We start from the raw sequence: 25658 nt of genomic DNA on the forward strand, positions 1-25658 counted from the left end.
TGGAACTAGAAACAAGAGTACTGTTAAAATGTGACAGTGTTTTAGTTTGAGTTTGGATGATCGAATAATGAAAATAAATTTTAGTTCTATGTGCACAAAAATATTGGCGACTGGATTTTATTCTAAATTACATTATTCATTAAGTAATTCCTTTTATTATTGGGTTGGTAGCCGTTCGTAAGGCACATTTGCACTGCGTATCATATCATCAAGGAGAATATGAAGAAGGGATTACGAAATGCAAGTGCAAGACAGACTAACAACTCCGGCAAGACACACAGATTCTAGCCAGACTCTATAGACACCAATCAAAACGATTTAGAGAGTTGGGGAAGCAAAGGTTGGTGACTGACTGGTGAGTAGAATTTATCCAATTCCTGCATCATATTTCTCTGACTCAAACAAGTTAAAAAGAAGAAATGTAACAAAAGTTTGATTCCAAAATTGAAGCATTCTCTTCTCTTCTGGCATGGCATCACACAAAACTGAAACTAAAAGAGATGAATACAGGCCACAACTTGAGGGCTTTCCTTTCTTTTTCATGAATACAGCTCAATGAAAGTGAATTACATGACCATTTATGATTGAACTTGTATTGGTTATGAATTACCCATTGATCATTTCCCCCCTCAACTATCACTTCTTGACGAGAACATACAAAACAACACGACTGCTGCAATAGTCCGGATGCCATTGTCTTTGGTCCAAACGCCCAATTACAAAATCCTTCATTGCGCACTCTAAGAAGTATTCAAGGACAGCATCTGCAGTAGGAAGTAGAATTTGAGTACACTACAGAAAAAGGACATTCAAATAATATAAAAGGCAATTATTACCATTTCGAAGTTCTCCAGCCAAAAAGATTGTTGTTTCACCTCCACAGAGCTGCCGCAGTGTAGACAGCAAATCCAAAACTGCTCCCTCACTATAGATTACATCAGAACCTAGCACTGGAATAACATTTTGGTAAAAATACAACTTTAACAAAATTTGGTTTTGAGTATTGATACTATTCAATAGCACTTTGACCTAAAAAGAAAGAACATCAAATGACATGAGATTGATTCTTGTCTCAAAGCATTCAAATCCAGGTTCATTACTATGATCAAGAAATGAGCAGTGGAGCACGCAGTAAACTAAGACGACTTTTGGCGTACCATAGAGATGCTGTCATGTAAGAGAATGCAACGAAGATACCAATTTTTTCTCACAAAATACAAAAGCTGCTCCTACCACTTACCATAGAAAGGAATATGGCATTATGCTATAAGTACTTGATGACAGAATCCTCAATGATTCAACTACCCTTTGGGTATTCTAAGAGAGGTTATTATGCTTTAGCATTCGAAATCATGCTTGGATTAAGACAATTTCGAATTTGATTCTGGAACAGATAACTCTCAGTTGGACTTTTACAAAAGTTTTTGCCGTCAAAACGTGTCCCATTTTGCAAGAGGTTTTTCTCTCTGTTTTTTTTTCTTCTCCAATTTGGTAACTTTTTTATTAACAATTAAATATCCAAGATTTAATGTGCTGCACTGCAAGGGAAATAGTACATGTTGCTGCTCTATAGGAGAGAACCAACATATTACCAACATCAGGTGGAGGTTCTGTCAGTTCCAGGTCAGGATCATCTCCCCATATGAATTCCATCACTTTTGCTGAACCTCGCATATCTTCATGTCTCAGATTGACTTCAATATTCTTTCTCAGTAGTCTGAGTCTATCAGGAAGATCTGTGAGGACAACTTGACCACCTAGAAGAGCTGCAATGCAGCTGGAAGAAAAAGGAAGAAGAAAAGAAAGATAGCATACAGCAAGTAAGAGAACCATTACTTCAGCCTGGCATATAAATTAGAAACTCAAGCCAAAATTCAGATTTATGTTTTCATGGGGGTAGGCATATAAATGTCAACTCAATTGTATCTTGTTAGCATGAATTGTATCTTGTTAGCATGGCCTATCAATCAACCCAAACTGCACAAAAGTAGAGTTCTGTTGGATAAGGTGATCTAACAGTACAGGCTTCAAATTCTACCCATTCAAAAGCTAGTCTAATAATAGAAAGTACTGATAGAACAGTCCAGTTAGACGTTCTAGCATATGAAATATTTTCTGACAGAAATTAGAGAACAAAAAAAGATAGATGTAAAGAAAGTGATTGTAATTATAATTACCCGACTAATCCACAGCCAGAGCCCAATTCAACAACTTTCTTGCCTTGAAGAAGTAGCAACTCTGAGTCCGAAGCATGCTCTAGAAACTTCCCCAATATAACTCCACTGTCCCACATGACAGCACCAGTTACTCCAGGTGTGCTCTACAGTTCAATAAGTTAAATTATTCAAGAAAAATTTGAATAAACATTGAGAATTCTAGAAGGTTAAAGAACTTAAAAGTGAGTGGGATGTGATGATGGTGGAAGCTTTAAAATTCATTCAATCAAAATCTATTCTGATACAACCATCTAATCCTCTGGAAAAAAAAAACAGATGTTGGAGGGCACCAAAAAAGGATTGGTCTTTATATTGCATCTGTATACCACAACAAAATTAAAGCACATCTTCATTTATTTAGGGTTTTTATTTTTATTTTTAAAAACAATGACCCTCATTGGCATTGTTTTTCTGCTGCATTCTAATATGTAAACTGCAAGACACTTTCCAGTTGCCCATCTTACTTGATAACAGTAACAGTAAGCCAAGACTCTTTATTCCTTTCTTTAGTTTTATGATAACCTGCAGCTAAGTTTCGAAAAAGGTTGTGCCCCATCATAACATGGTACTACAGATAGTCCAACACTTCTGCATTACAATATTCACACATTCAGTCTAAATAACTAATTATAAAAGATTATGTCAGCAGCCTTTGATCCTGTAGATGTCATAGCCACTGGGCATACTACCTTCCCTATCATGGTCAAGCAATGCTTCATGCTGCTGACTATTATGTAACGCTACCAAAACTTCACTCTTTATTATCAGATACATGCGGATGAGCACTCTAGACACTACAATGGGTCTAATGTCATCTAGTTTTATTGCACATGCTTCCACTTAATCGAGAAGCTCTATAATGTGCTCTTCCCGTTGACATAGAAGCATGGTGCCACCAAGTACTACCAGTATTTAACTGTCAAGGGGAAAAGAATCCAACCTGCCACAACATCACACCTGTAGCTCATCAATGTATTTCTTCTTCAATTGCTTCTCATTTCTCAGCTAGGCATTGAATTTCATCTCAAGCTCGGAACAATATTACTGTTGAACTAACATTCAAGTGTATAGGTCACAGGATTGGGAGCATAACGGAATGCATACCTACCGCAAAATGTGGCACAATGGGGGTTACGCGTTTTACAGCTTGTAATGAAAGCTGTCTCCAAGTCATGAAATTGTCTGCGGTTTATATAGGCTTACCTTGTGCACCCCAAGAACTTCAAAATCTATGAAATTTCCATACTAGGTTTTATATTCTAGTATTTAAAAATGGAAACTCGGTTTGACTTTTTATCTTTATTAATCAAAGGCAAGGTACAGGGACTCTCAAGTAATGAAAAGTAATTTCATAAAACTCTATATTGGTGTTTTGGCATGGAAGTATACATTTCTCCCAGCCATAGTTTACCTCTGTGGCCCAGAAGTCATCAATCATACATTTTCTCCCAGCCATTATCTCCATAATGACTGGGGAAAACAAATATTTGTTTCCAGAAACTAGCTACAACAGTAAGTAATAAAGCGTCCGGATTTCTACTAGGTAGATTTCTTCTTATACTTCTTTCTATCTACGTATCTAGAATGCTATTTTGCTATTTTTTTAGCTTTCAAGAAGTCTAGGTCACACTGAAACAAGCATTGAAATATTTGAATGGTAAATTAAAATTATTGTAGAAAGACAAGCAAAAAAAAAAAATTGATACCAAAGAAGAAGGGGACTGGAAAATGGCGAGTGAGTGACCACAGACATCGAGTTTCAGTTGAAGAGAAGACTGAGAAACGAATGCGTTTGGTTTGGAGAGAGTTGGCTGTTGCATTCCCCACAGCAGCATTGTCTCCTCTGAAGCTGCAGTAGCAGCAAATGAATCCAATTCTTCTTCTTCTTCTTCCTCCTCTTGTTCTGCTTTCACCCTCAGCAGCCTAACCATACCTTTGTAGGATCCCAACGTAACCATTCTTTCCTTCTCTTCTTCTTCTTCTTCTTCTTCTTCCAATACTATTTCTTCTGTGGCCATGACTACGGGACTAGAGGCCTTCGTGGTGGAAACGGAATTGGGAATTAATAATGGGATTTTAGGAGAAACAACTTTTACAGCCCCCAGCCAGCCCCTACGGGCTTAGAGAGCTCCTCTGAGGAATTCTACCATTGACTTTGTTATTCATAAGCTAATCTTGGCCGTCCCGTACAACCAACGGTTAGGCTTATAACAAACCAGATTATTATACGCTACCTATGCTTATACTTATATTTAGTTATTAAATTCTTGGATTTTTAGGTAAAACAGTCACTAAACTTTAGTCCGATCCGCATTTTCGTCTTTCAATTTTCAAAATGGTTGCAGTGGTCCTTAAACTCTACTTTCGTTAGTAATAAAAGTCATGACGTCTGTTGTGTTAAGTTTTCTATTAAATATAAGGGTAAATGGGTCTTTTTATGTTAGTTTTAGGGTTTAATTTTCTGAAATCCATCTTCCGTCACAAATATGTTGTAAATCATGCCCAAAACAACCCCAAATTGAAAACCCCTTCCTATTTTGGCTATCCTTCTTCTTCATTCATTTTTCTTCTCTTTTGGGCTCACCCTCGTCAATTGAAATGTAAATTTTGTAAGATGAGTTTTTCTTTTCATGCTTGTATCTATCTTCTCTCATTGTGTTTTCCCACCTAGACATTTTTGTGTGTTTAGAAATGAGCTACAAATGTATGAAATGAAATAAGGCACATAGAGAAAGTTGGAGGTTTAAGAGAAAATAGGAAGAGTTGTGTCTTCATGTGTCTGCTAAGAGAGAAACAAAAGCTGCAATGGAATTGGAGGGTGTGGAAATTGTGAAAATGGGCACTGTTTAAGCTTAGCAAATGTCGAGATTTTCTGGATTTTTGGCAATGAAGAGAAGGAAGCATGAAGTTGGACTCAAATTGCAGTCAAGTTGGACTCAATTCAGTGAATTGGTCAAAGCCTAAGCCCCAATACTCGAAACCTCTTCATTTTTTGAACTATAGCATATCTTCATCTTCACAAATATGTTAAAAGTCTTATTCGACCCTCAATTGCTCCCCATACTCATTTTTTTGACAAAAAATCCTGACACAACAGACGGAAGGACTTCTATTTGGAGTTTAAGGATCAACGCAACTATTTTGCAAATTAAAGAACCAAAATGTGAATTAGGCCAAAATTTAAGGATTATTAGACTTAAAAACACCTCTCCGTTTGGATGAAGGAAAATAACTAAGAATTTAGTTAAAAGTAGGGAATTTAAGAGAAGAAATTAACAATTCCATTGTTTGGTAACTTAAGCGCATATTAAATGTCGCGGAAAAAAATCTTGGAAATTGGGGCATCAATTCTCGAGTTTAATTTCCACCAAAATATGTGTCATTTCACAATTTCCATAGTGCCATTTACAAAATTCTATCAGTTACAAAATTCGACATACATAAATCCAAACATTGAAATCTTCAATTTTCAAAAATTGAAATGATGGAAATCTAAATTCCGTAAATTTAGAATTCTATGTAATTTTCAATTCCTTCATCCAAACGGAGGGTAAATTATTCTATAACCCAATATGCGGGAGATTCTCCAATATGTTTAGGAGAGAGAAATGTGATATGCGGTTTTTTTTTCCGATCAAATAGAAACTTCATTAGATAAACTTCAATGGTATAATCAAAGACATCAACAAGACATTTAAAATACCAATCTCAAGAGGGCAACAAACAAACATGCTAAAAGCAAAACTAACGCGGAAAAAAACCACACTAAAACTACTAGCCCACATGTTTCATTTTCATTTTACCTAGATTACCTACCAACAAGATTCATGACTCCCAAGAAATCTTAGCCGCTCTTTCTCTTTGTGAGTCCTAAAGGAAAACTCCATAGAGGGGGAGGAGGAAAAAGCGTCACTACCCCTCCTCCCCCTCTTTTCTTCTCGTCTTTTCCTTTTAAGTTAGTGAATAAATTCACTGAGGTGTTTTGAATAAAAAGCCCCTTGGGATGATTTATTCTGAGCCATGGTTAGATTGAAGTTCCCCATCACCCATTTTAGTCTATGTGGATGCGAAGACGCTTCTTCAGGTAGTGGTGGTAGGGTTCATTTAGGCTCATGGGTAGATTTAGGATTGTGGTTATGTTGGGTTTGTAGGCTTTGTTTGGGCTTATGGCTAATTGGGATATGGAATCTTAGTCTTAACCATCAAAATGAAAAAGGATAAGTTAATGGGAAAAACCCATATGACAATATGACAAGAAAGAACTTGATTTGAGGAAGAAATCACCAGCTAATTAGGGAATAATTATTTCCTACTTTAAGCCTACATGTGGTTTTAACTTTTGAGCCATTTGATGATATTCAAATGACGGGGAGAAGAGAAGTCAAGCAACACAGGATATGTATCCTATGAATTTATATAGTTCCATTATCCTGCAAGGATGAGGTATTCAAATCTTGAGATTGTTAGGCACAAGGTTTAAATCCCACCGAAAAAAGAAATAAATATAAAACCCAAATGGTGTCCCTTACGTTTTCCTAACGCAATGTAATATATAGTCCTGCGACGTTGAAGACATCACAAAAATCACAAAAAGAAAAATCCGTCCAACTAACAAATCGAATTACAGGATCCAAATCTGAAACCTGACTCCAGTAGAGATTCAGTTATGCTCATGCAAATTACTTGTCTGAAGTAAACCATTAACCACTTGGTAAACAGAAACAGTCCTTTATGTTATATCTTTCAAAAGCTGTTATCATAGAGGCTTTTTGTTCAAAGTGAAACTATAAACACAAATACATAAGAATGATACTTACAATGAATCCGCAGACATATGTGTGCCATTGTGTCCAATAAGTATTTGACATAAGTTTCCAGCATATATCATATCAATGGGGCCATGATTACATGCTTAACCAACCAGAGGAGCCTAGTATACACATACAAAGATAGATGTTATTCAATCTCAATCTGTAGCGGGACTTCTTCTTCTGGTTCTAACCCGCTAGCATCAATTTCTTCCTCGGTGATCCCAGAGGCTTCCACAGTCCTTGAAACCCAATCCTTGAGTGGATCTTCATTCAAGTCAAGTCGTAAGAGACCAGCAAACATCCCTCCCATGAACGCAACTGGCTCCTAAATGACAAGATATACAGAGAAATGATGGAAATAATAGTATACCATTTATGTTGCATTCCCATCGAAAATTCTTTTTATCTAGTGGCAGTGGCACATATCATCTAAAACACAGTAGATGGGAGAGCTGGGAGAACAAATGAATAATATATAGTATGGAATGCATCTTCATTTAACAGCTCATGTCATAAGAAAATGATCAAAGACAGTTACTTTTAACAAAGCAAGCATTGAGGTAGTACACGCTACTTGGATTTGGAAGAGAACTACTGATGATACTATCCAAACATGGACAATACAGATATAACTCAGTGGTGTCTACATCAGGCAGACCTTTTTTGGACTAAGATTTTAAAAGAAAAAACAAGAGGAAGTAACTAATGAATATACCAAAGCAAATGATCGTGTTGTGTTATGCTCCAAGACCAAGAGTGACATTTTGAATCCATATTTTGCATCCGCATGAGATGCTGTGTTATCAAGATGCAAGAATCAGTTGGTAACAGTCTAATCCCCCAAAAACCCTAAACCATCCAGAATAAACCTCTTACAAAATCATACACTACAAGCAAACCAATATCAAGATAAAATCCCTACCTTACACGGAATTTGGGAACTCAGAATTGAGTAAATTAATCGGGATTTATTTATATATGAATTGACTTAAGCGCTAGTAGCAGTAACAAGTAGTACCTTAAGCGCTTCTCTGAGAATGGGTTCCTCAGTGGGATTGAAGAAAAACGCATTAACCCCATCATTGTTCCCCAAACGCACTTTTGTGCTGCTGCTGGGACTCATCTGCTTTGGTAATGTCGATGGTTTTATAAACCCAAGCTTCTTTGATTTCCACTGTTACCCAAATTTGAATTTTTTATAAATCATAAATAAATACTGGCTGGAACACCAGATCAATAGATAGATGAATAATAGGAATTCACTCACCAGTGCACAGCAAGGAAAATTCACAACAAAGACTGACATGTTGAGCTTCCTCTGCCGCCTTCTCTTCTCTTCTCTTATGTTGAACCTTGAAATGCTTCTTCTGCTCTGCTGGTACCCCGACTAGTAGATTTATTAAATATATATTTTTACAAATTTTGTTTCTCTACGGTAGTCTTCGGCCCGTGGTCCTTGGGCGGGCTTTAGTACGGTCCAGTGAGCTTTGATCCACACTAAGACTCCAAAAGCTACCCAGATTAATGCAACTTTTCAATGCGGATACCCAAGTCCTGGGCTTTCTTTCGGACTTCCTCTATATAAGGGTTTGTTAGTGAAGTCTTTATATATGGTCTTTAGGTGATGTTTTATCTCCTAATTATTGGATTATGTTAATTAATTTAAGGGATCTTCACTAATATACCCAAAATAAGAGCTGAAATTATAAAAAAACCCCACATGGAAAACACTTCATAAACACACCCAAAATTCATTTATTAAATAACAAATTAGTGTTGAAGTTCCAATAAATTACAGCACTGCCACTATCAAGCCCAACAGAAAAAAAACTCAAAAAACACCCAAAACAAACCCAGCCCAAATTTATAAACAAGCCCAAACATTGTACCATCTCGTATTCCATAACTTTCGGCCCAAAAAAAAAGTAAACCATGTCATTAAAGTACATTGTTAATACCACGTCATTAAAGTACATTGTTAATATCATGTCATAAAAGTGCATTGTTAATACCATGCTATATTGTTAATACAATTTCATAGAAAAACATTCTTAATACAATTTCATAGAAAAACATTGTAAATACTATTTCATACAAAAAATCCAAAAAACCCTAACAAGAGATTCGATATCCTTTGCTGCCACTCCAATTGTCCATAGTTTCACCAGATACAATTGCAAAGGCACAAGGAAATACCTTTATAAGAAGAAAAAAAAAAGTACACTGTTAATACTATGTCACAGAAGTACATTGTTAATACTATGTCATAGAACTATTTTCCTTGGAAAAATCACATTTTGCATATCATAAACTTCAAGTGCACAGCCATATATAGAGCAAAATATAGAGCGTGCTTTGTTACTGAAAATCTGTTAATACTATGTCATAGAAGTACATTGTTAATACCATGTCATAGAAGTACATTGTTTATACTATTTCATACAAAAACATTGTTAATACCATTTCATACAAAAACATTGTTAATACCATTTCATACTCAAAAAAAAATATTTTAAATACCATTTCTTACAAAAAGATATTGTTAATACCATTTCATACAAATAGAACATTGTTAATACCATTTCATACAATAAACCATTGTTAATACCATTTCATATTAAAAAAACCCAGCAAGACATCCGATATCCTTTGCAGAAACCACCTCTAATTGTCTACAGTTTCACCAGATACAATCGCAATGGCAAAAGGAAATACCTCTACAAGAAAAAAAGAAGAAAAAAAGAACTGTTAATACCATGTCTTAGAACTATCTTCCTAGTAAAAATCATAGCATATCATAAACTTCATGTGCACAATTATATATAGAGCAAAATATAGAGCATGCTTTGTTACTGAAAATATGTTAATATTATGTCATAGAAGTACACTATTAATACTATGTCATAGAAATCAACTCAGTTGTAGGGTATGAACAGTTGTTATACCGTTCATACCACTTACTGGAAGTAAACAACTACATCATTTCATTTGTATAATCGGTACGATAAAAGTATACAACTCCATACCACTCAAAATCAATTACATCATTTCATTCGCATAATTAATTGATCTTTCATCACTCCACATACCATAAACATTGAATCGGAGCGACTCCAACACATACTGCTCATCATCATTGTGCTTGGTGGTAACAATGACCTTATCTACAACAAGATATGCACCAGCAGCCAAGGCTTCCATAAATTCCTTGGTGCCAGACCTTGCAATGGTACCAAGGTTGTTCACCAAATCTGACAATACGAAATAACAACAAAATAATTCAGCATAATAGAATAATTAGAACAACACAGATAACAATCATAAGCCCAAAGAGCATAACTGATAAGGTGAAATAGTACATAGAATTTGAATAGTCTGCTATTTCACTACAAACTACAGGGATAATATGAAACCATTCACTCCCCGCGTCAAAATTTCAATATAAAGTTATGGTAATGTTAAGTGGTTACATATATTGTAATGTTAACTCGTTACACAATGAAGTAAATAAAATATCTCCTTTTTTAGGACTTCCATGGACCTACCAATCCCTATGAGTTTGCACACAGAGAGATAGATAAATGTTTAAATGACAATAATTATACTAAAATTGTTGCTTTAAAGGTTATTTTTATGTGGTCAACGGATAAATATGTAGAGATTAATATGGGGCACCAGAATACATAGTAGCATGGCAAAGCCAGTAGTGTGATACATTATTGAAACTTTATTCAAGAAATCTCAGAGGATTCTTTTTCAATTTTTAACTGATCCAACAAAAGTTTCTGGAGAGACAGAGAGAGTGTTTCAATTTGTATAAAAGATCAGTCCCACACATACACACGCATGCACACCAACCCAACTCTCTTTCTCTCTCTCTCCCACACATACACACGCATGCACACCAACCCAACTCTCTCTCTCTCTCTCTCTCTCTCTCTCTCTCTCTCTCAATAACAGCCAAATAAAGAAACACACACACTCTCTCTCAATAACAGCCAAATAAAGAAACACACATAAGAAGAAGAGAAGCAGAAGAAGTTTGGTTTGGTGCAAGTCCCCGTGTGCTGTATAGGAATATTTAAAATAAGTTGTTCCTGGTAGAATCTATTCAATATAAAGTTTTCTACCAATACATATTCTTAGTCTGAATCACCCTAGGAGAGCAATCTCTTCTTTCTCTCATGAAAAAGGCAAGGCAAAAGAGAAACAAAAGACATAACCAAAATGGGGAAATGATGGTATTTTTTCAATAAATATTGAGCAATCTAAGACAATCATCAACCAAGATGCATATTCGTTAGAAATTAGGAAGGCAAAGAGCATGAAATTCAATAGTTAATACTAGCACCATATACAACTTCAGCTTCAGCTAATGTGACGAAATCAATCATCATCAATAAAGTAAGGAGCAATGGCAAAACAAGGCAAGGCAATAGGATCTCAATTATGACCAGGAACTAGAAAGGAAGGAGGACTACTGACTGACGGTTGAGACAAAAGAGCTGCTGAGCTGAGCAATGATATCTGATTCATGGAGAACTGGACTCTGGAGCAGTTCGTAAGTGAATGTCCGCATCCATATCCTCCGCCGCCACGTCCGCCACTATAACCTCTATTACCACCACTGCCGCTTCCACAAGACTGGGCCTCGTCGACGGTGATGTTATGGCCGTCGAGGTTCTGGTCGTTCATGCTTTCGATCGCGTCCCTAATGACCTTCTCGTTGTTGAAGGTGACGAAGTCGAAGTCGAAGCTGCTGGACCTCTCGGTCGTTGATGATCTGGAAACACAAAAAGAAACCAAATCAAATCAGATCCGTCCATCAAAACAAAAACACTGGAGTATAATCAAACAAATACACAATAATAAACAAAAATGGAAAGGAATCATCGATCTTCAATCTTTGGGAGAGAAAGATCAAGTAACATGGAGAAACAGAAGATCAAGAAGCAGAGAGAGAACATGCATCAAACGGCTCTTCGATTCGATGATCTCACCAAACGGAGAAAAGGCCCTCTCCAGCGCATCATTGTCGATAGCCCAGCCGAGCCCTCCGACGAAGCTTAGAATGATGAGGTTGAACAAAAACTGAGGTGGAAGAACAAAAACTAAAAATTGGGGTTGAAGATGAAGATGAGAGACTGGAGGTCGTGAAATGGGTTCTGATATGGTGTTGATTAGAAATCTAATTTTACGTTAAAAGGGTAATAAAGGTATTTCATCTTAATAATTAAATTAAATAATATACAGCTATCGATTTTTGGGTTTATTTTGGGTGTGTTTATATACATTAAATAGTATAGGATATTTTTATAGTTTTATGTTTAGGAATGGGTATTTAACTAATTTTCTATTAATTTAATTAAAGAGTCTCACTTAAAAGCCGTATATAATGCTCTCACTATGAAATTCTTAGGGGTAACAAAGAGAGCGGGAGATGTTACAATGTGAGGGATTTGGGCGAGGGGTTTGAATGATCTCCTCATTATTGCATTTGACATAGAAGTATTAAAATAGAACCTTGACAGTTTAGTGGTAAGCTGAGAGCTTGGGAATGGGGTGCGTGCTACTCGAAAGAAGTATGCTTGGCTGGTTTTTGCTGGCATATATAATTGCGATCTAAGGACCATTTCCACACCCTCTTGATAAATTATGGCACAAATTTAGGCCCTTGATTCTTGGATGAATTGACAAGTTTGACCTACCTAACCTAAAACTTAAAAGTCCTGGAAAAAAAAAAAAAACCTAAAACTTGAAGTGGCAATATTTAAGCCAAATAAAAGGTTCCGTTGCTCAAAGCTGATATAATTTGTATTAAGTAGAGCTGCCAAGCCAAAGAAAGTGAGTCTCGAGCTTACAAACTGGGGCGAATGATTATGCGCTTGGAAATGTGTTAAAGACTTAAAGGTGGCAATATAATTATTGATTGTTCATACGAATAAAATATATACACACATAAACAGAGCAAGTGGTCAAACTTAAGTGCGTTCTTAAACTTGAAGACGTACGACGCAACTCACCTGGATTCATGCTTTTGCAGTTGAACAAGCTAAAATATATATTGAAACTTATAATGCACCCCAAAAAAGGGGACATTCCAGAATTCTACCCATGTGGCTCCCAAGTTTATTAGAAAAGAATAAACAGTTAGAGTCGAGGCTAGCAAGATATAATAATAATTGATAATCATTAGAAAACTGATGATGAATCATGATTGGGGGGTGGGGGTGGGGGTGCCTCCTTTCCTCCTCTGCTAGACTATGAATACATTAAGGGATGATGGCAATCTAATTTCTCTCTGTAACTCGACGTGGTTCCGTCAACGATGCCTGCTCAGCAACTAAATGATTAATTATTACTCTTGTTTTATTTTAATAATAAATATAATCATGTTTGTGTTGTCTTGTAACTTGTAACTTGTAACTTGTAACTTGTACTAGACTAGTGGTTGAATTCCCTTCATATATAATATATATGTTCAAGTTAATTACCGTCAACGATAAATATTTCTGGCTGGCAGAGAGGTTTGAGCTGATCTCTCCTTCCTCCTTCCTCCGAATCTATTAATTTCTCTAGCTCTGATAGGAAATGGTGGGAGACTTTTTCACAGCGAGCAGCCTGCTTCTGATCTCGACGACACTACTGTTCATTTGTTTTCTTGCGAAATTAATTAGGAGAAGAAACAAGGTGGTAATCAGGAGAAGCACATACAAATTGCCACCAGGGAGAAGAGGCTGGCCAATAGTTGGGGACAGCTTCAGTTGGTACAATGCGGTCGCAAGTTCCCATCCCCCTCACTTTGTTGAACAACAGGTCAAAAGGTATGCACTACCACTGCAGTCTGCAATTTGGAACGTTTGGCTATATATATAATTAATGCAAGCTTTGTGTTTAATTTTGAACAGGTTTGGCAAGATATTCTCATGCAGTCTGTTTGGAAAATGGTCTGTGGTATCAGCAGACCCAACCTTTAACCGGTTTGTAATGCAAAATGAAGGGAAACTGTTCCAGTCTAGTTATCCAAAATCTTTCAAAGATTTGGTAGGGAAAAATGGTGTGATAACGGTGCATGGAGAGCAACAAAGGAAACTCCATCGAATCGCCTCCAACATGATGCGTCTAGAGAAACTCAAGTTTAATTTCTTGGAAAATGTTCAAATGGTTATGACTCAAACTTTGAGCAATTTTCCAAGCAATCAAGTAATACTTCTCCAGGATGTTTGTAGAAAGGTAACAAGTTCCAACCCCTGATATTGATTTTCAGGATTCTCCTCCATCGCGTACCTAAATAATATACCATGCTGCAGGTGTCTATAAATCTAATGGTTAATCAACTTTTGGGAGTGTCGAGCGAGTCAGAGATTGATGAGATGACTCAATTGTTCTCCGACTTCGTTGATGGTTGTCTCTCTGTTCCAATCAACTTTCGAGGTTTTGCTTATCATACTGCGATGAAGGTGCGTACATATAATAACTTTCCACTGGAATTATATATGAGCTGTCACCTACAAGGGTGTCCCTCAAATAAGCTTATATATGAAGGAATCCCTCAATTGAAGTTCTTTGTTTGGTTTTTTCTGATTCTTTATGCATGCAAACTAGTAAGTAACTAAATTTTACAAATGTGATAATCAATGTGTAATTAATGGTTTCGCAGGCTAGGGGAAAAATCATAACGAAGATAAATAGGATAATGCAAAACTACAGGGAACAAGGCGCAACAGAAGTTGGTAATGGCGTGCTTGGGAGATTATTGGAGGAAGAAAGCTTACCTGATGAAGCTGTAGCAGACTTTATTATCAATCTTCTCTTTGCTGGGAATGAAACGACTGCTAAAACAATGCTGTTTGCAGTCTATTTCCTTACTCATTGTCCCAGAGCAATGAAACAATTGGTGGTACTTATACTCAACTTTACCATTCCTGATCGTCTTACGGTTTTTGCTGCTAATGAGGGCATATTGTAATCTAATTTTCTTAAACAATACGAAGCAAGTCATCATGACCATATATGCATATTTTGTTGAAGCTCTACTTGTTATTTACTTCTTGTAGAATGCCCCTAAAAGTAAGGTCACTCAAATCACATATATCTCAATTAATCTAAACATGTATACTGTCAAAATATCTTATCCTTTCTCTTTGAAATTAAGATCCCTTGATGTAGAAATTATGATCATGACAGGATGAACAAGACAAATTTGTTGCAGAAGAAATGCTTACATGGCAGGATTATAAAGCAATGTCTTTTACACAATGTGTAAGTATCACCAAATAGAAAAACTAGTCACATGCCATGATTTCATATTCGAGATTTAATCTTTCCTCAACTTTAATTTAAAGAAAAGAAAACTCCAAGCTGAAACAATATTCTGAAATTAACTTAGGGCTACAATTGTAAAATTATCCTTTTTTTAATTGATAGCATATGATGTGTGTGTACTAGATACCTAAGTAATCTTCAATATGTACAGGTCATTGATGAAACACTTCGCCTTGGGGGAATTGCAATTTGGTTAATGAGGGAGGCAAAAGAAGACGTTGAGTACCAAGGTAGTTTGATCTCTTTTTGTATATATCTTCATCCTCTCTCTTTCTTATTAATAAAGACATCATATCATCTATAAAACCAGGAAATGGTCGTATCGTATTATGGACTCTTCAAGAAACTTTACAATTGTGTATTTAGGCATATATATATATATATATATTTGTTGTGTCGCAAGGCAAGTCCTATATAAGAGTCCACGACTCTGTCGTCTATTGTTCCTACCTTAAGTCAATACCTTAAATGAACTTGTATCGAGCCACTTACGTATAATTAACTCTTTGTCATAATGTTTTTGGGTAGACTACATTATTCCAAAAGGATGCTTTGTGGTTCCCTTCCTTTCAGCAGTTCATTTGGATGAAAATGTGTACAATGAAGCCCTCACCTTCAATCCATGGAGATGGATGGACCTTGAAAATCAGGTTAGTGACCTCTAATTACAAACGTTAATGGTGTTCTGATCTTTTTTTATATATATGTTAAAAAAAAAACAAACAAACATGTACGTATGTCATATTTTCTGAGTAGGAGAAAAGAAATTGGAGAAGTAGCTCATTTTTTGCACCCTTCGGAGGAGGAGCCAGATTCTGTCCAGGAGCTGATTTGGCTCGCCTTCAGATTACCCTTTTCCTTCATTACTTTGTGACAACATATAGGTAATTCTTATACATACATTTCAATATTTAAAGCTTACGAAGTTATTATACAATCACGATCACGAATAAGCTGTTTGAAAAACTATCCATGCATGCACTCTCCTGAAATCTTTCATTGTTCTTGGTCATCGTACGTACAATTCCCACTTAAAAACCTTATATATGGATTGCAATCAGATGGACTCAGCTTAAAGAAGATCGGATGTCCTTCTTTCCCTCAGCTCGTTTAGTGAACGGCTTCCAGATTTGCTTAACTAGACGATCGACGTGAACAGTGCAAGGATATGGAGTTATCCATTTATTTTATTTCGTATTCAAATATGTGTGTAATTAAAGTGACTTTTGTGGTACAACAAAGAGTTCAAAATATATAATAATACAGAAATGAATGTTGCTCCACTAAACACAGCCGATCCTGGGATTTATGAGGGACAAAAAATCTTATAACTAAAGCCTATCACTAATAAAAGATCATGAACTGCTATCTTCCAACAAAAGGATTTTCTAGATTGTTTCCCCACTTCCTCCTCTAGTCTGGCTGTTTAAGTTTACTGTTTGTGACATAAAGTAAAAATGAAAAATTGGGGGCCTCAGGGCCAACCCATTAGTACCTTTTATAAACACAATTTATCCCCTTACAAGTTGGGGGCCTCTCTCTCCACCCTTTATTTATGGTATGCGGACAATTTGTCTGCTTAATTACATGTTATTAGCTAGGCAGATCAGTTTGGCCATACATGATCAGGGGGCTAATTATTATTTATCAAGACTAGATTTGTTGAATGCAATCTTTGCGAAAAAGTAAAAAGTAACAGAGTTATTTCTGTTGAGGTGCAGGCATGTTTATACATGTCATATCTCCACAACACATGATGGGCGTAAGACTTAATTAGCATCTGGATCTTTTGATGCATTTTAAAGCACCAGATGACCTTGTCAATGAGCGGACAGATTTGGCATTAACAACTGGGAAATTTTGTTCTCCGTTATTGTTTGGCTTTGCTCTGCCGGCACATGTTTTGACGAAAGAAGCCCCATTTTCAAAGATATCTCCTACCGAGTAAAACTTCCAGGATTCTTTGTTTCCAATGCTGTCCTTCCTCCAAGTGATCTGTGCATTGCATTCGAACTTTATTATTAGTAGCTAGCTATATATATTCTTAATATATATATATATACATTTGAGTTAATTACCTCTTTATTGTTTCTCGATTTTGGTGCAATGAAGAGGTTGGCTTCACTCTTAACGCTAGGGTTCATGCTTCCCCCAATGGCATACTGCGACCATTCTCTGTAGAGATTGTTCACGACATGTGCATATCCGTAACGAATCCTGCATGTATACATAACACTCAAGTTCTGTACAGGTATATATTACGTACTTTGCTTATAGTAATAGCTAGAGAGCGGTTGAAAAGTAAAGGTAGCCTATTTAGCAGTAAATTAATTAAGCCCCTCGAAAAGCAGCTCATTAATTAATACGCACCTTGGCATTCTTTGGTTGCAGTTAGGTCCAAAATGGTTGTACACTACGGTCACCCTCATGTTCTTATCCCGAAAATAGCCATCATCGTGGCCCAGAAGCATGACCTTGTCTTGGTCTCTGAACCAATTGTTGGAGACGGTGATATCGGTAGATCCACAAGTAACATCGAGAAGACCATCCTCGCAATCATAGTGTGTATTGTGGTCTATCCAAACCTTTGATGCGGTAACCAACCTGACTGCATCTCCATCAACCTGCCCCAGTGGCATTTTCTTTCCATCTGGACCCATAACCAAGCTTGGTGCTTGGGAACGGCAGTGGTGGATTCGAAGGCCATGGATGATTATATTGCTTGCCTGATGTGTATATATATATATATATATATGGTCGAACCAAAAATATTAAAATGATCTACCAATTTCCCAAAAAGGAAAAGAAAAATCATTCCCTTCTATGAACGCGCTCTGACTCAGAAGAAAACTGATGTATAAGATGAACACTTGGACGCATATATATTATATTACGTACCTTAAAGACCACCAAGCATGCATTACCAGCAATGCGAACGCTAGGACCTCTTCCGTCAATGGCAGTGAAGCTACTAATGAGAAGTGGTTTCTCAAGCCTAATGCGCATGTCCCTCTGGAAGGTGATCCACTTTTTCCCTCTGATGATGGTAGCCCCATATCTCAAAGTTTCAGGTTTGGGGTCTAACGCATTGTCACTTGGGTCCATGACTTGATAGTATACGATATCTCTTCCTATGTTGTTGCTCATCTTCCCAGAAAATCCCACCGAGCATAACACAAGTTCCTGGCGGTTCCTTCTCCAATCAGAGTTCCATCTCCAGCAACCATCGATCACGTTCAATTTCAAGCCATCAACTTTGGTTTTCTTAGCGAAACTCGGGTTTGGGACGAAGCTGGCAATGGCGATGAAAAGGCCCAAAACAAAGCACCAGATATTGGCATTGGGACATTGATGACAAGCCATTATATGTGTTTCAAACTTACAGATATAAAAGGAGGAGAATAGAGGGAGAGATATTTATAGCCAGATTTAACATTCGGTAATTGCTCCTAAGTTTGTTTAGTTGTGGAGGATCAGTCTTAATGGTTAGCTAGCTGTCACGAAATGGTAAGCACGGAAAATATGAAGGTTTTGCAGTTTCGCTTCTCCTTCTCAAGTTTAGCTCGCTTGCTATCTAATTTTGTGCTTGTTTTTTTGTTAGCTATCTTTGTCTAGCATCCAAAAGAAGGGAGCGATGGACTGTTTAACTGTGTTTAGGGCTCAGATGCACCGATACGTCAGTTTGGAGGGGTATGCTCGTATCGGATACGGCTCCAATACGATACGGCACCGATACGGCTCCGATACGTATCCGATACGCCACGTGGCGTATCGTTGACTTATATGGCATGTTGACTTCTCGATACGGATCCGATACGTCCTCGATACGGTTGCGATACGGCATCGATACGTCAATTTTCCAGTTATATTATTTTTAAATATATATATTATTTTAATCGCCGTATCGGTGCCGTATCCGTATCCTATTTTTTGGAGATTTGCCGTATTGGCGTATCGTATCGTATCGTATCGTATCGCCGTACTCGTATCCGTATCGGTGCAACATAGGTTTAGGGGTGGAGCAATAGAGTCCTATGATTTTCAACAACTACGTAGTTGCATACATCATATATGGTTAAATATGTTGTGAAAATTCCGCCTCCACTATACAAGTCCTTTAATTAGTGCATTATACAAGTCCATTAATTAGTGCATTGGCTTATCATTGTGAGAATGTAAAGGTAAAAATATCCCACATTGAAAAGTTAGAAAACCTTACAAGGGCATAAGGTGTTGGGCTACTCCCCATCGCCAATTTGCCAATTGGTTTTGCGGTGGAACCTCAACCTCCTTCAAGCATGAAGCGAGTTTAGTCCTGTCCAGTTATTTAGAATTCGAATTTCAGAGTTCATAATGAACGTGGTTTCTTCAAGAACAAAATGAATGAAGATTTTTTTAATACATACAATTTCAGAACCGGTCAACTTTGAAGGGATAGTCAAGACTAGATCTTTAGTAGCAAAAAAAAAAAAAATCATTCATTCACTTTCTGAAGACAGAACCCATTCACTAAAAATAGAAACATTGAATGGAAAATAGAAACATCGGTTAAAAAAAATATAAATAGTGGGGATCGAAGGAATCCAAAAGTTGCAAATAGATAGATTCATGATGATAATTCTGCTTCATTGAATCAGTGTTTAAGAAAATGATACTGGGAAACACCTTTTGAAACCTATTATGCATGGATATAGCAAACCCGGATTTCCATAATTGTATACCTATTCTGCTTCATTGAATCACTCATATGCTATGAAATTTATTTGGTAGGTCACAACCTATCGAGTCCACAACCGCTCCATGGCTTTCATGCTGAATCAGTGGATGACAGGCTTGAGGGGATAGGCTCTCATATTCGACCAGTCAACAGTAGAATCAAGATCTGCATCTAGTTCCCCAACAATGCTTCTGCAACAATTGGAGGATACATATTTATAGGAAGTACAAAGTCTAATTCAATCCAATTCACTTCCCGCAACCAATGGGAAACTAATGTAAATAGAATAAAGTCTTGACACTTACATGTTGTCACCTCTGATTATATACAATCCCAACACGAGTTGCTGAACACCCTCCTGCCAATCAGAAATAACAAGAAGTTACCAGTGTCAGTGGGACAATAAAACGAGTATATGTTTTGTATATGGTACTTTGGCAACAATACCCCCATGAGCAGGGTGTCAGGCAGTAGAGAGGAAACACAGTTGCACCAATTGAAACTTAAGATACTGAATGTCCTGAGGAAAATAACAAATGTTACGGTCAAGATGCAAACCTTTGTAGAGAAAACACGTTCATGAGATTCATCGAGAATGATATTCGTAGCTTGGTCAAAGCCTTTCAAGACTCCCTGAATTAGAAACCAAAAAAAAAAAAAAAAAAAATTTGTCAGTAAAACTAATTCGATCAATAAGAAGTAAAAGGTGCATTAGAGTATTAGTGTATAATATACCACAATATTCCGTCCATCATTTGTGATAACTGAAATTGTTTCTGCACATAGAAATGCTATAAACAGTTAGAGAGAGAGATCTGAAATGCTCACAGCATAATGCCTAGGCTCATGCCCTGCCTTAAATGGGGTAACAATTTGAGATATTTAGTCATATACCCATTCCTAGCACTAAAACTATAAATAAACCCTATATAATTTAATTTCTATAAACAAACCCAAAAAAAACCCAAAAAATGACAGCTGGCCCTATTAATTTAATTTTGATTATTAAATTACTTTAATGCCCTATTGAGTGTTTTGGGCTTTTTTTATGACGTTTTGGGATTGTGTTTGTTTTAATAAATCAATAGCAGTTTTGTAATTTAAAAGAAGTTAAAGGCCTTTTTGTTATGTTGTAAATGGACTTTGGGTGTGTTTCTAAAATTCATTTCATATAGGGTTTTTTTAATAATTTGGGCTCCTAAATTGGGTATAATAGTGAATCTCCCTAAAACTTTGGGTATAGGATACAAAAACTATATTCATGCATAGTAATCAACAACATTGATATTTGATGGAAGTAATAATGGATAGTAAAGATTTTCCATACGATCAACAAGTGACTCAAGACCAGGGCCACTGGACATATTTCAATTCTGAATCTTCTCTGCAGTACTGTTAATGAACAAACTTTTCTGCAGGAGACACACAGAGAGAGAGAGAGAGAGAGAGAGAGAGAGAGAGAGAGAGAGAGAGAGAGAGAGAGAGAGAGATTCAGAATGAATAATACCCGTCTAAAGGAAACAAAATACATGACAACACTAAAAATAATCTTCTTCTATTACAATATTTAGGTGTTGGGGGTGTGTGAGGAGATATTCATTCTAAAGTATTGAATTTATAACCAAATATACCAATTCAAACAATCATCAATAGTTTAAGCTATATAACTCTTGACCGACTGGAACATACAGAGTTTGTAAGTTAAAGCATTTTGGAAGGCAAACGTAATTTACGCAATATTCCCTAGAAACATAAAAGGTATATGAAGGTCTATTATATTCCCAAAGATCCATATGATATAACATATGTGAAGGCCAAACACATGAGGCCTAGGCCTAACACCTCCAATCCCAACATGCCCCTAGGAATTTTATCTAAGGTCAGTTCTAGTTATGGGACCCAGGGGCGGAGCCAAGATTGTCTGGCGGGGTGGTCTTTAACACTACTACAAAAATCGCAATAGACAACGGTGATAAAGTACATATGCAAAAATTGGATCAAGCTCCAACTCTCATGATAAAGTACATATGCAAAGCAAAATGCACACCAAGGAAATCAGCAGTTGAGTAGACAAGGAGGGAACCAAAAGAAGCTCTAAATAGGGAACTGCTAACCTGCATCAAAATAATGTAATTTGTGATTGTTGATAAATGCTTGGTGAACTTTGGGAGACAGACTGCAAGTTTGCAAATGCCACAGGAGCAAATTGAGTAAGATTCAAAATATAACAACTTGATCTTATTAAATTAATGAGCATCAAAACAATAGAAAAAACAAACCACTACAAGTGAAGCACTGTCATACCCAAATAGCAAACCTCCAAAAGCTGGAAACAGAAAGCTAGAATTCCAAGAATTTAGTTATTAAGACAGAGAAAGCAAGCAGGAACCAGAAAGAGAACATAAGAAAGTAATTATTGGTCAGCAACCATGGGGAAAATAACATTAAAAGACAAAAAAGAGAGTAAAAGAAATAAAATCTCAAAATTTTGAAACAGAACATATTACATATATGTCAGACATGCAATTTAGAACAGGTTGCGTCATTTACTTTAAGGATTTAATCCCTCAGAGACCACAATGCGACTCAAACACTCTCAAATTGTACCTCTGAAACAAACAATTAAACTAAGGACTGCACTGCACAAGAAGAATTAAATTAACTGCACGCATTTGAAATAAACGAACCTAAAATCCCTACAAATTAAAAAATAAACTTTCGAAAACGGGGTATATATTATTATTGAGAATATTATGCCGGGAACTTATGAATGGAAGACACATAATCCGCGAACACCCAATACAAATGTGCTGAGAATCAGACTTAGGCATCAAATCTTAAGTGAAAACCAACCTACTATCAAAATTTAAAGGAAAATGATAAATATCCCAGAAACGAATTCGAGCACCTTCTGTCGAAATCGAAACCAGAACCCTAACAATGAAGAGATAGTGCAGGGAAATGAAAAAAAGCAATACCTGAAAAATCTGGTTACTTTGGCCTCAGAAAGCCAGGAATTAGAGTTGCGAAGGTTTGCGGTAATAAGTTCACAGTAAAAACCCCAAAGAATTGGGAATTTTGCTCTAAGAATACACTATTGAATGCGGACAGAGCAAAGGAGCGAGGGAGAGCGTTTCGTATTATGAGACTGGGTTGAGGACTTGAGTGGAGAGAGACACAAGCCCACATAGGATAGCATAGAGAGTAAGGACAGAGAGATAGAGATAGATCAGACGAGTTGAGAGATGTGACCTGGATAGCACGAGGGAGATGGTGTTTGGGAGATGCGAGAGAGTTGAGGGAGAGGGGTTTTTCGCAAACGTTCGCGACAAAGGAGTAAGACTTTTTTTTTTTTTTGGGGGGGGGGGGGGGGGGGTGTGGTAAAACTTTAATGTAACAGGTTTCATACCCTTTATCTCTCCCTCCCTCATCGGAGAGACATGGTTTTTTGAAAATGTGCGGGTTGTTAGAATTTTAACCCTCTATTTGGATGAAGAAAATTGCCTCATTAGTAGGGGTGGGCACGGTTCGGATTAGATTGGTTTCACTTCAAAATCACGGTCGAATCAATTATAATATGACGGTTTGGTTTGATTCGGTTTGGAGAAAGTTATAAAGGAAACTGAACCAAACCAAACCAATTTAAGACGAATTGGTTCGGTTTGATTTGGCCGGTTTGGGCCTAAGCCCAATTCTCTTTTGTTTTGCATTTTTTCAACATTGTTAGCCCAATTATAACAAAAAAATTCACAACTTGCTTCATACATAAATCATTTTCTAGAGTACGAAACCATCCTAAAGCTCAAAATGTCATAAAACTTCATATTTCACTAACTAATATAGCTCAATTCAAATATATATATATATATGTATATATATATTTATTAATTAGAGTATTACACATGTAAAATAAAATATAAATAAATAACTATATACATAAACGGTCTGGTTTGGTGTTTATAAAAGCTCAAAACCAAACTATGTATGGTTCGGTTTAGTTTTTAAACCGTTTGACTTTTTCTTGGTCAAAACCAAACCAAATCGATAATTATGGTTTGGTTCGGCCGGTTTCATCAGCTCAGCCGGATTGATGCCCACCCCTACTCATCAGGGCATTTGAGAGAGATAATTTTTTGAAAAGGTGCAGGCCTTTAGAACTTTAACCCTCCGGTGCCGTCATAATCTTGATTATCAATTTCCGATTTTTTCCGCACGTCATTTATTAAGTTTTATTGTACAATGAAAATATCACTTTCTACTAGTTCTCAGCTTTTAGCTAAATCCCGAATTATTTTCCTCCGTCTAAAAAGCAACCGACAACCCAACACGATTCAGTGTATTAGGCATCCTACTACAACGATTATATAACATCCGTCATGTTCTATAAAACCACGAAGTTTTTATATGGCGTCGTGGTTTTACATTATTGTAAATGTAAGAAATTCAAATCAGAAAGGAGAGATACCATACAGAGCAAGTCCCAGATAATCTCTATGTCAATAACAAAAGCCCTATCCCAGATAAAACCAGAACCAAAGCAATTGAACCTACCGTTGTTAAAAAAAAAAAAAAAAAACACCAAAAAAAGAGAGGACAAAAGCCGTATATGATGGAACCCCTAGTCCATAGGCATTGGTGTTGTACTATCCCAAAACCATCACCCCATCGCTTACCTCAGAAAGCCCCTCTCCTTTCGAAATCAATCCTTGTCCACATATGAAAAAGAAATGATGGCCATCCTTTTTGCGGTGGAGAAATGGCGGTCGTACCTCATCGACTCCCACTTCAAAATCATCACTGACCACCAAACTTTGCGCCACCTTCATGATCAACATATTACCACACCCGCACAACACAAATGGCTTGCCAAGTTGCTTGGCTACAATTACACCTTTGAATATCGAGCTGGGAGTCTGAATAAAGCTGCTGACGCTCTGTCTCGTCAGTCCGAATATGTTTCCCTTCTTGCGATCTCTGCTCCATCATTTGATAGCATTATTGACATTCAAGCCCTATATACTTCCGATCCTGATACGATTTCCATTCTAAATGCTATCAGTACCAACACCAAGGTGCCCGCTGACTTATCTTTTCAGAATCAACTCTTGTTGTACCAGAATCGTATCTTTGTGCTACGCACATCACCTTGGTGTCTCAAGATTCTCACAGAGTTTCACTCTTCTCCTGTGGCAGGCCACTTCGAGTTTCTATGCACTTACAAACGTATTACTTGTTTGCTTTTATGGCATGGAATTAAACGAGATGTCAAACTCTTTGTCGCCTCTTGTGATGTTTGCTAGCGAAACAACTATGAAGCTATTAGATCCCCTGGTCTCTTACAACCTCTTCCTATTCCTCACGGTGTATGGCATGACATTTCCCTTGATTTCGTTAAGGGTTTCCCAAAGTCTGTTGGCAAGAATGCCTTATTAGTCGTTGTCGACCAACTCACAAAATATGGCCATTTTGTTCCTCTAACTCATCCCTTTATAGCTGCAAAAATTTCTGACATATTCATCAAGGAGATTTTCGACTCCATGGCGTGCCAAAAACTATTGTCAATGGTCATGATCCCGTGTTCATTTCCAA

At 36.9% G+C, this 25658-nt stretch overlaps 6 protein-coding genes across 9 annotated transcripts; 1 reads left to right on the forward strand and 5 right to left on the reverse strand.

Annotated features, from left to right (window-relative positions):
- Nucleotides 1-356: 356 nt before the first annotated feature.
- Nucleotides 357-4366, reverse strand: LOC117627484 (protein N-lysine methyltransferase METTL21A). Its single transcript, XM_034359601.1, has 5 exons — nucleotides 3923-4366; nucleotides 2178-2320; nucleotides 1593-1777; nucleotides 837-950; nucleotides 357-764 (listed from the first exon to the last, which is right to left on the reverse strand). Exons 1-5 carry the CDS (start codon nucleotides 4232-4234, stop codon nucleotides 637-639), a joined length of 882 nt encoding a protein of 293 aa, XP_034215492.1. The 5' UTR covers nucleotides 4235-4366; the 3' UTR covers nucleotides 357-636.
- Nucleotides 4367-6928: 2562 nt separating this feature from the next.
- LOC117629303 (UPF0426 protein At1g28150, chloroplastic) lies at nucleotides 6929-8570 on the reverse strand. The gene is made up of 3 exons (XM_034361847.1): nucleotides 8295-8570; nucleotides 8046-8201; nucleotides 6929-7352 (listed from the first exon to the last, which is right to left on the reverse strand). Exons 1-3 carry the CDS (start codon nucleotides 8331-8333, stop codon nucleotides 7173-7175), a joined length of 375 nt encoding a protein of 124 aa, XP_034217738.1. The 5' UTR covers nucleotides 8334-8570; the 3' UTR covers nucleotides 6929-7172.
- Nucleotides 8571-9612: 1042 nt separating this feature from the next.
- LOC117628422 (heat shock protein 90-2-like) lies at nucleotides 9613-12171 on the reverse strand. Its single transcript, XM_034360880.1, has 4 exons — nucleotides 12028-12171; nucleotides 11513-11810; nucleotides 10117-10278; nucleotides 9613-9744 (listed from the first exon to the last, which is right to left on the reverse strand). Exons 2-4 carry the CDS (start codon nucleotides 11604-11606, stop codon nucleotides 9692-9694), a joined length of 309 nt encoding a protein of 102 aa, XP_034216771.1. The 5' UTR covers nucleotides 11607-11810; nucleotides 12028-12171; the 3' UTR covers nucleotides 9613-9691.
- A 1447-nt stretch (nucleotides 12172-13618) lies between these two features.
- LOC117629182 (abietadienol/abietadienal oxidase) lies at nucleotides 13619-16507 on the forward strand. Its single transcript, XM_034361685.1, has 9 exons — nucleotides 13619-13851; nucleotides 13936-14260; nucleotides 14338-14487; nucleotides 14688-14927; nucleotides 15215-15289; nucleotides 15504-15582; nucleotides 15881-16002; nucleotides 16109-16236; nucleotides 16414-16507. Exons 1-9 carry the CDS (start codon nucleotides 13619-13621, stop codon nucleotides 16505-16507), a joined length of 1446 nt encoding a protein of 481 aa, XP_034217576.1.
- A 303-nt stretch (nucleotides 16508-16810) lies between these two features.
- On the reverse strand, nucleotides 16811-20186 carry LOC117627657 (probable pectate lyase 9). 3 transcript variants are annotated; one of them, XM_034359832.1, is made up of 6 exons: nucleotides 20074-20186; nucleotides 19572-19667; nucleotides 18251-18644; nucleotides 17723-18078; nucleotides 17431-17569; nucleotides 16811-17347 (listed from the first exon to the last, which is right to left on the reverse strand). In XM_034359832.1, exons 1-6 carry the CDS (start codon nucleotides 20097-20099, stop codon nucleotides 17126-17128), a joined length of 1233 nt encoding a protein of 410 aa, XP_034215723.1. In that variant the 5' UTR covers nucleotides 20100-20186; the 3' UTR covers nucleotides 16811-17125. The 3 variants fall into 3 exon arrangements, with proteins under 3 accessions (XP_034215723.1, XP_034215725.1, XP_034215724.1); XM_034359834.1 differs by lacking the exon at nucleotides 20074-20186 and adding an exon at nucleotides 19759-19787; XM_034359833.1 differs by lacking the exon at nucleotides 20074-20186 and adding an exon at nucleotides 19759-19779 and having other exon boundaries at nucleotides 18251-19667.
- Nucleotides 19901-23410, reverse strand: LOC117627658 (sm-like protein LSM8). Of its 2 annotated transcripts, XM_034359835.1 has the most exons (7): nucleotides 23048-23222; nucleotides 22184-22245; nucleotides 21397-21481; nucleotides 20805-20845; nucleotides 20628-20702; nucleotides 20375-20427; nucleotides 19901-20260 (listed from the first exon to the last, which is right to left on the reverse strand). In XM_034359835.1, the coding sequence occupies exons 3-7, from the start codon at nucleotides 21431-21433 to the stop codon at nucleotides 20170-20172; spliced, it is 297 nt and encodes a 98-aa protein (XP_034215726.1). In that variant the 5' UTR covers nucleotides 21434-21481; nucleotides 22184-22245; nucleotides 23048-23222; the 3' UTR covers nucleotides 19901-20169. The 2 variants fall into 2 exon arrangements, with proteins under 2 accessions (XP_034215726.1, XP_034215728.1); XM_034359837.1 differs by lacking the exon at nucleotides 22184-22245 and having other exon boundaries at nucleotides 23048-23410.
- Between the last annotated feature and the right edge of the window lie 2248 nt (nucleotides 23411-25658).

The sequence above is a fragment of the Prunus dulcis genome, chromosome 5 (genome assembly GCF_902201215.1).
Source record: "Prunus dulcis chromosome 5, ALMONDv2, whole genome shotgun sequence".
NCBI lineage: Eukaryota > Viridiplantae > Streptophyta > Magnoliopsida > Rosales > Rosaceae > Prunus > Prunus dulcis.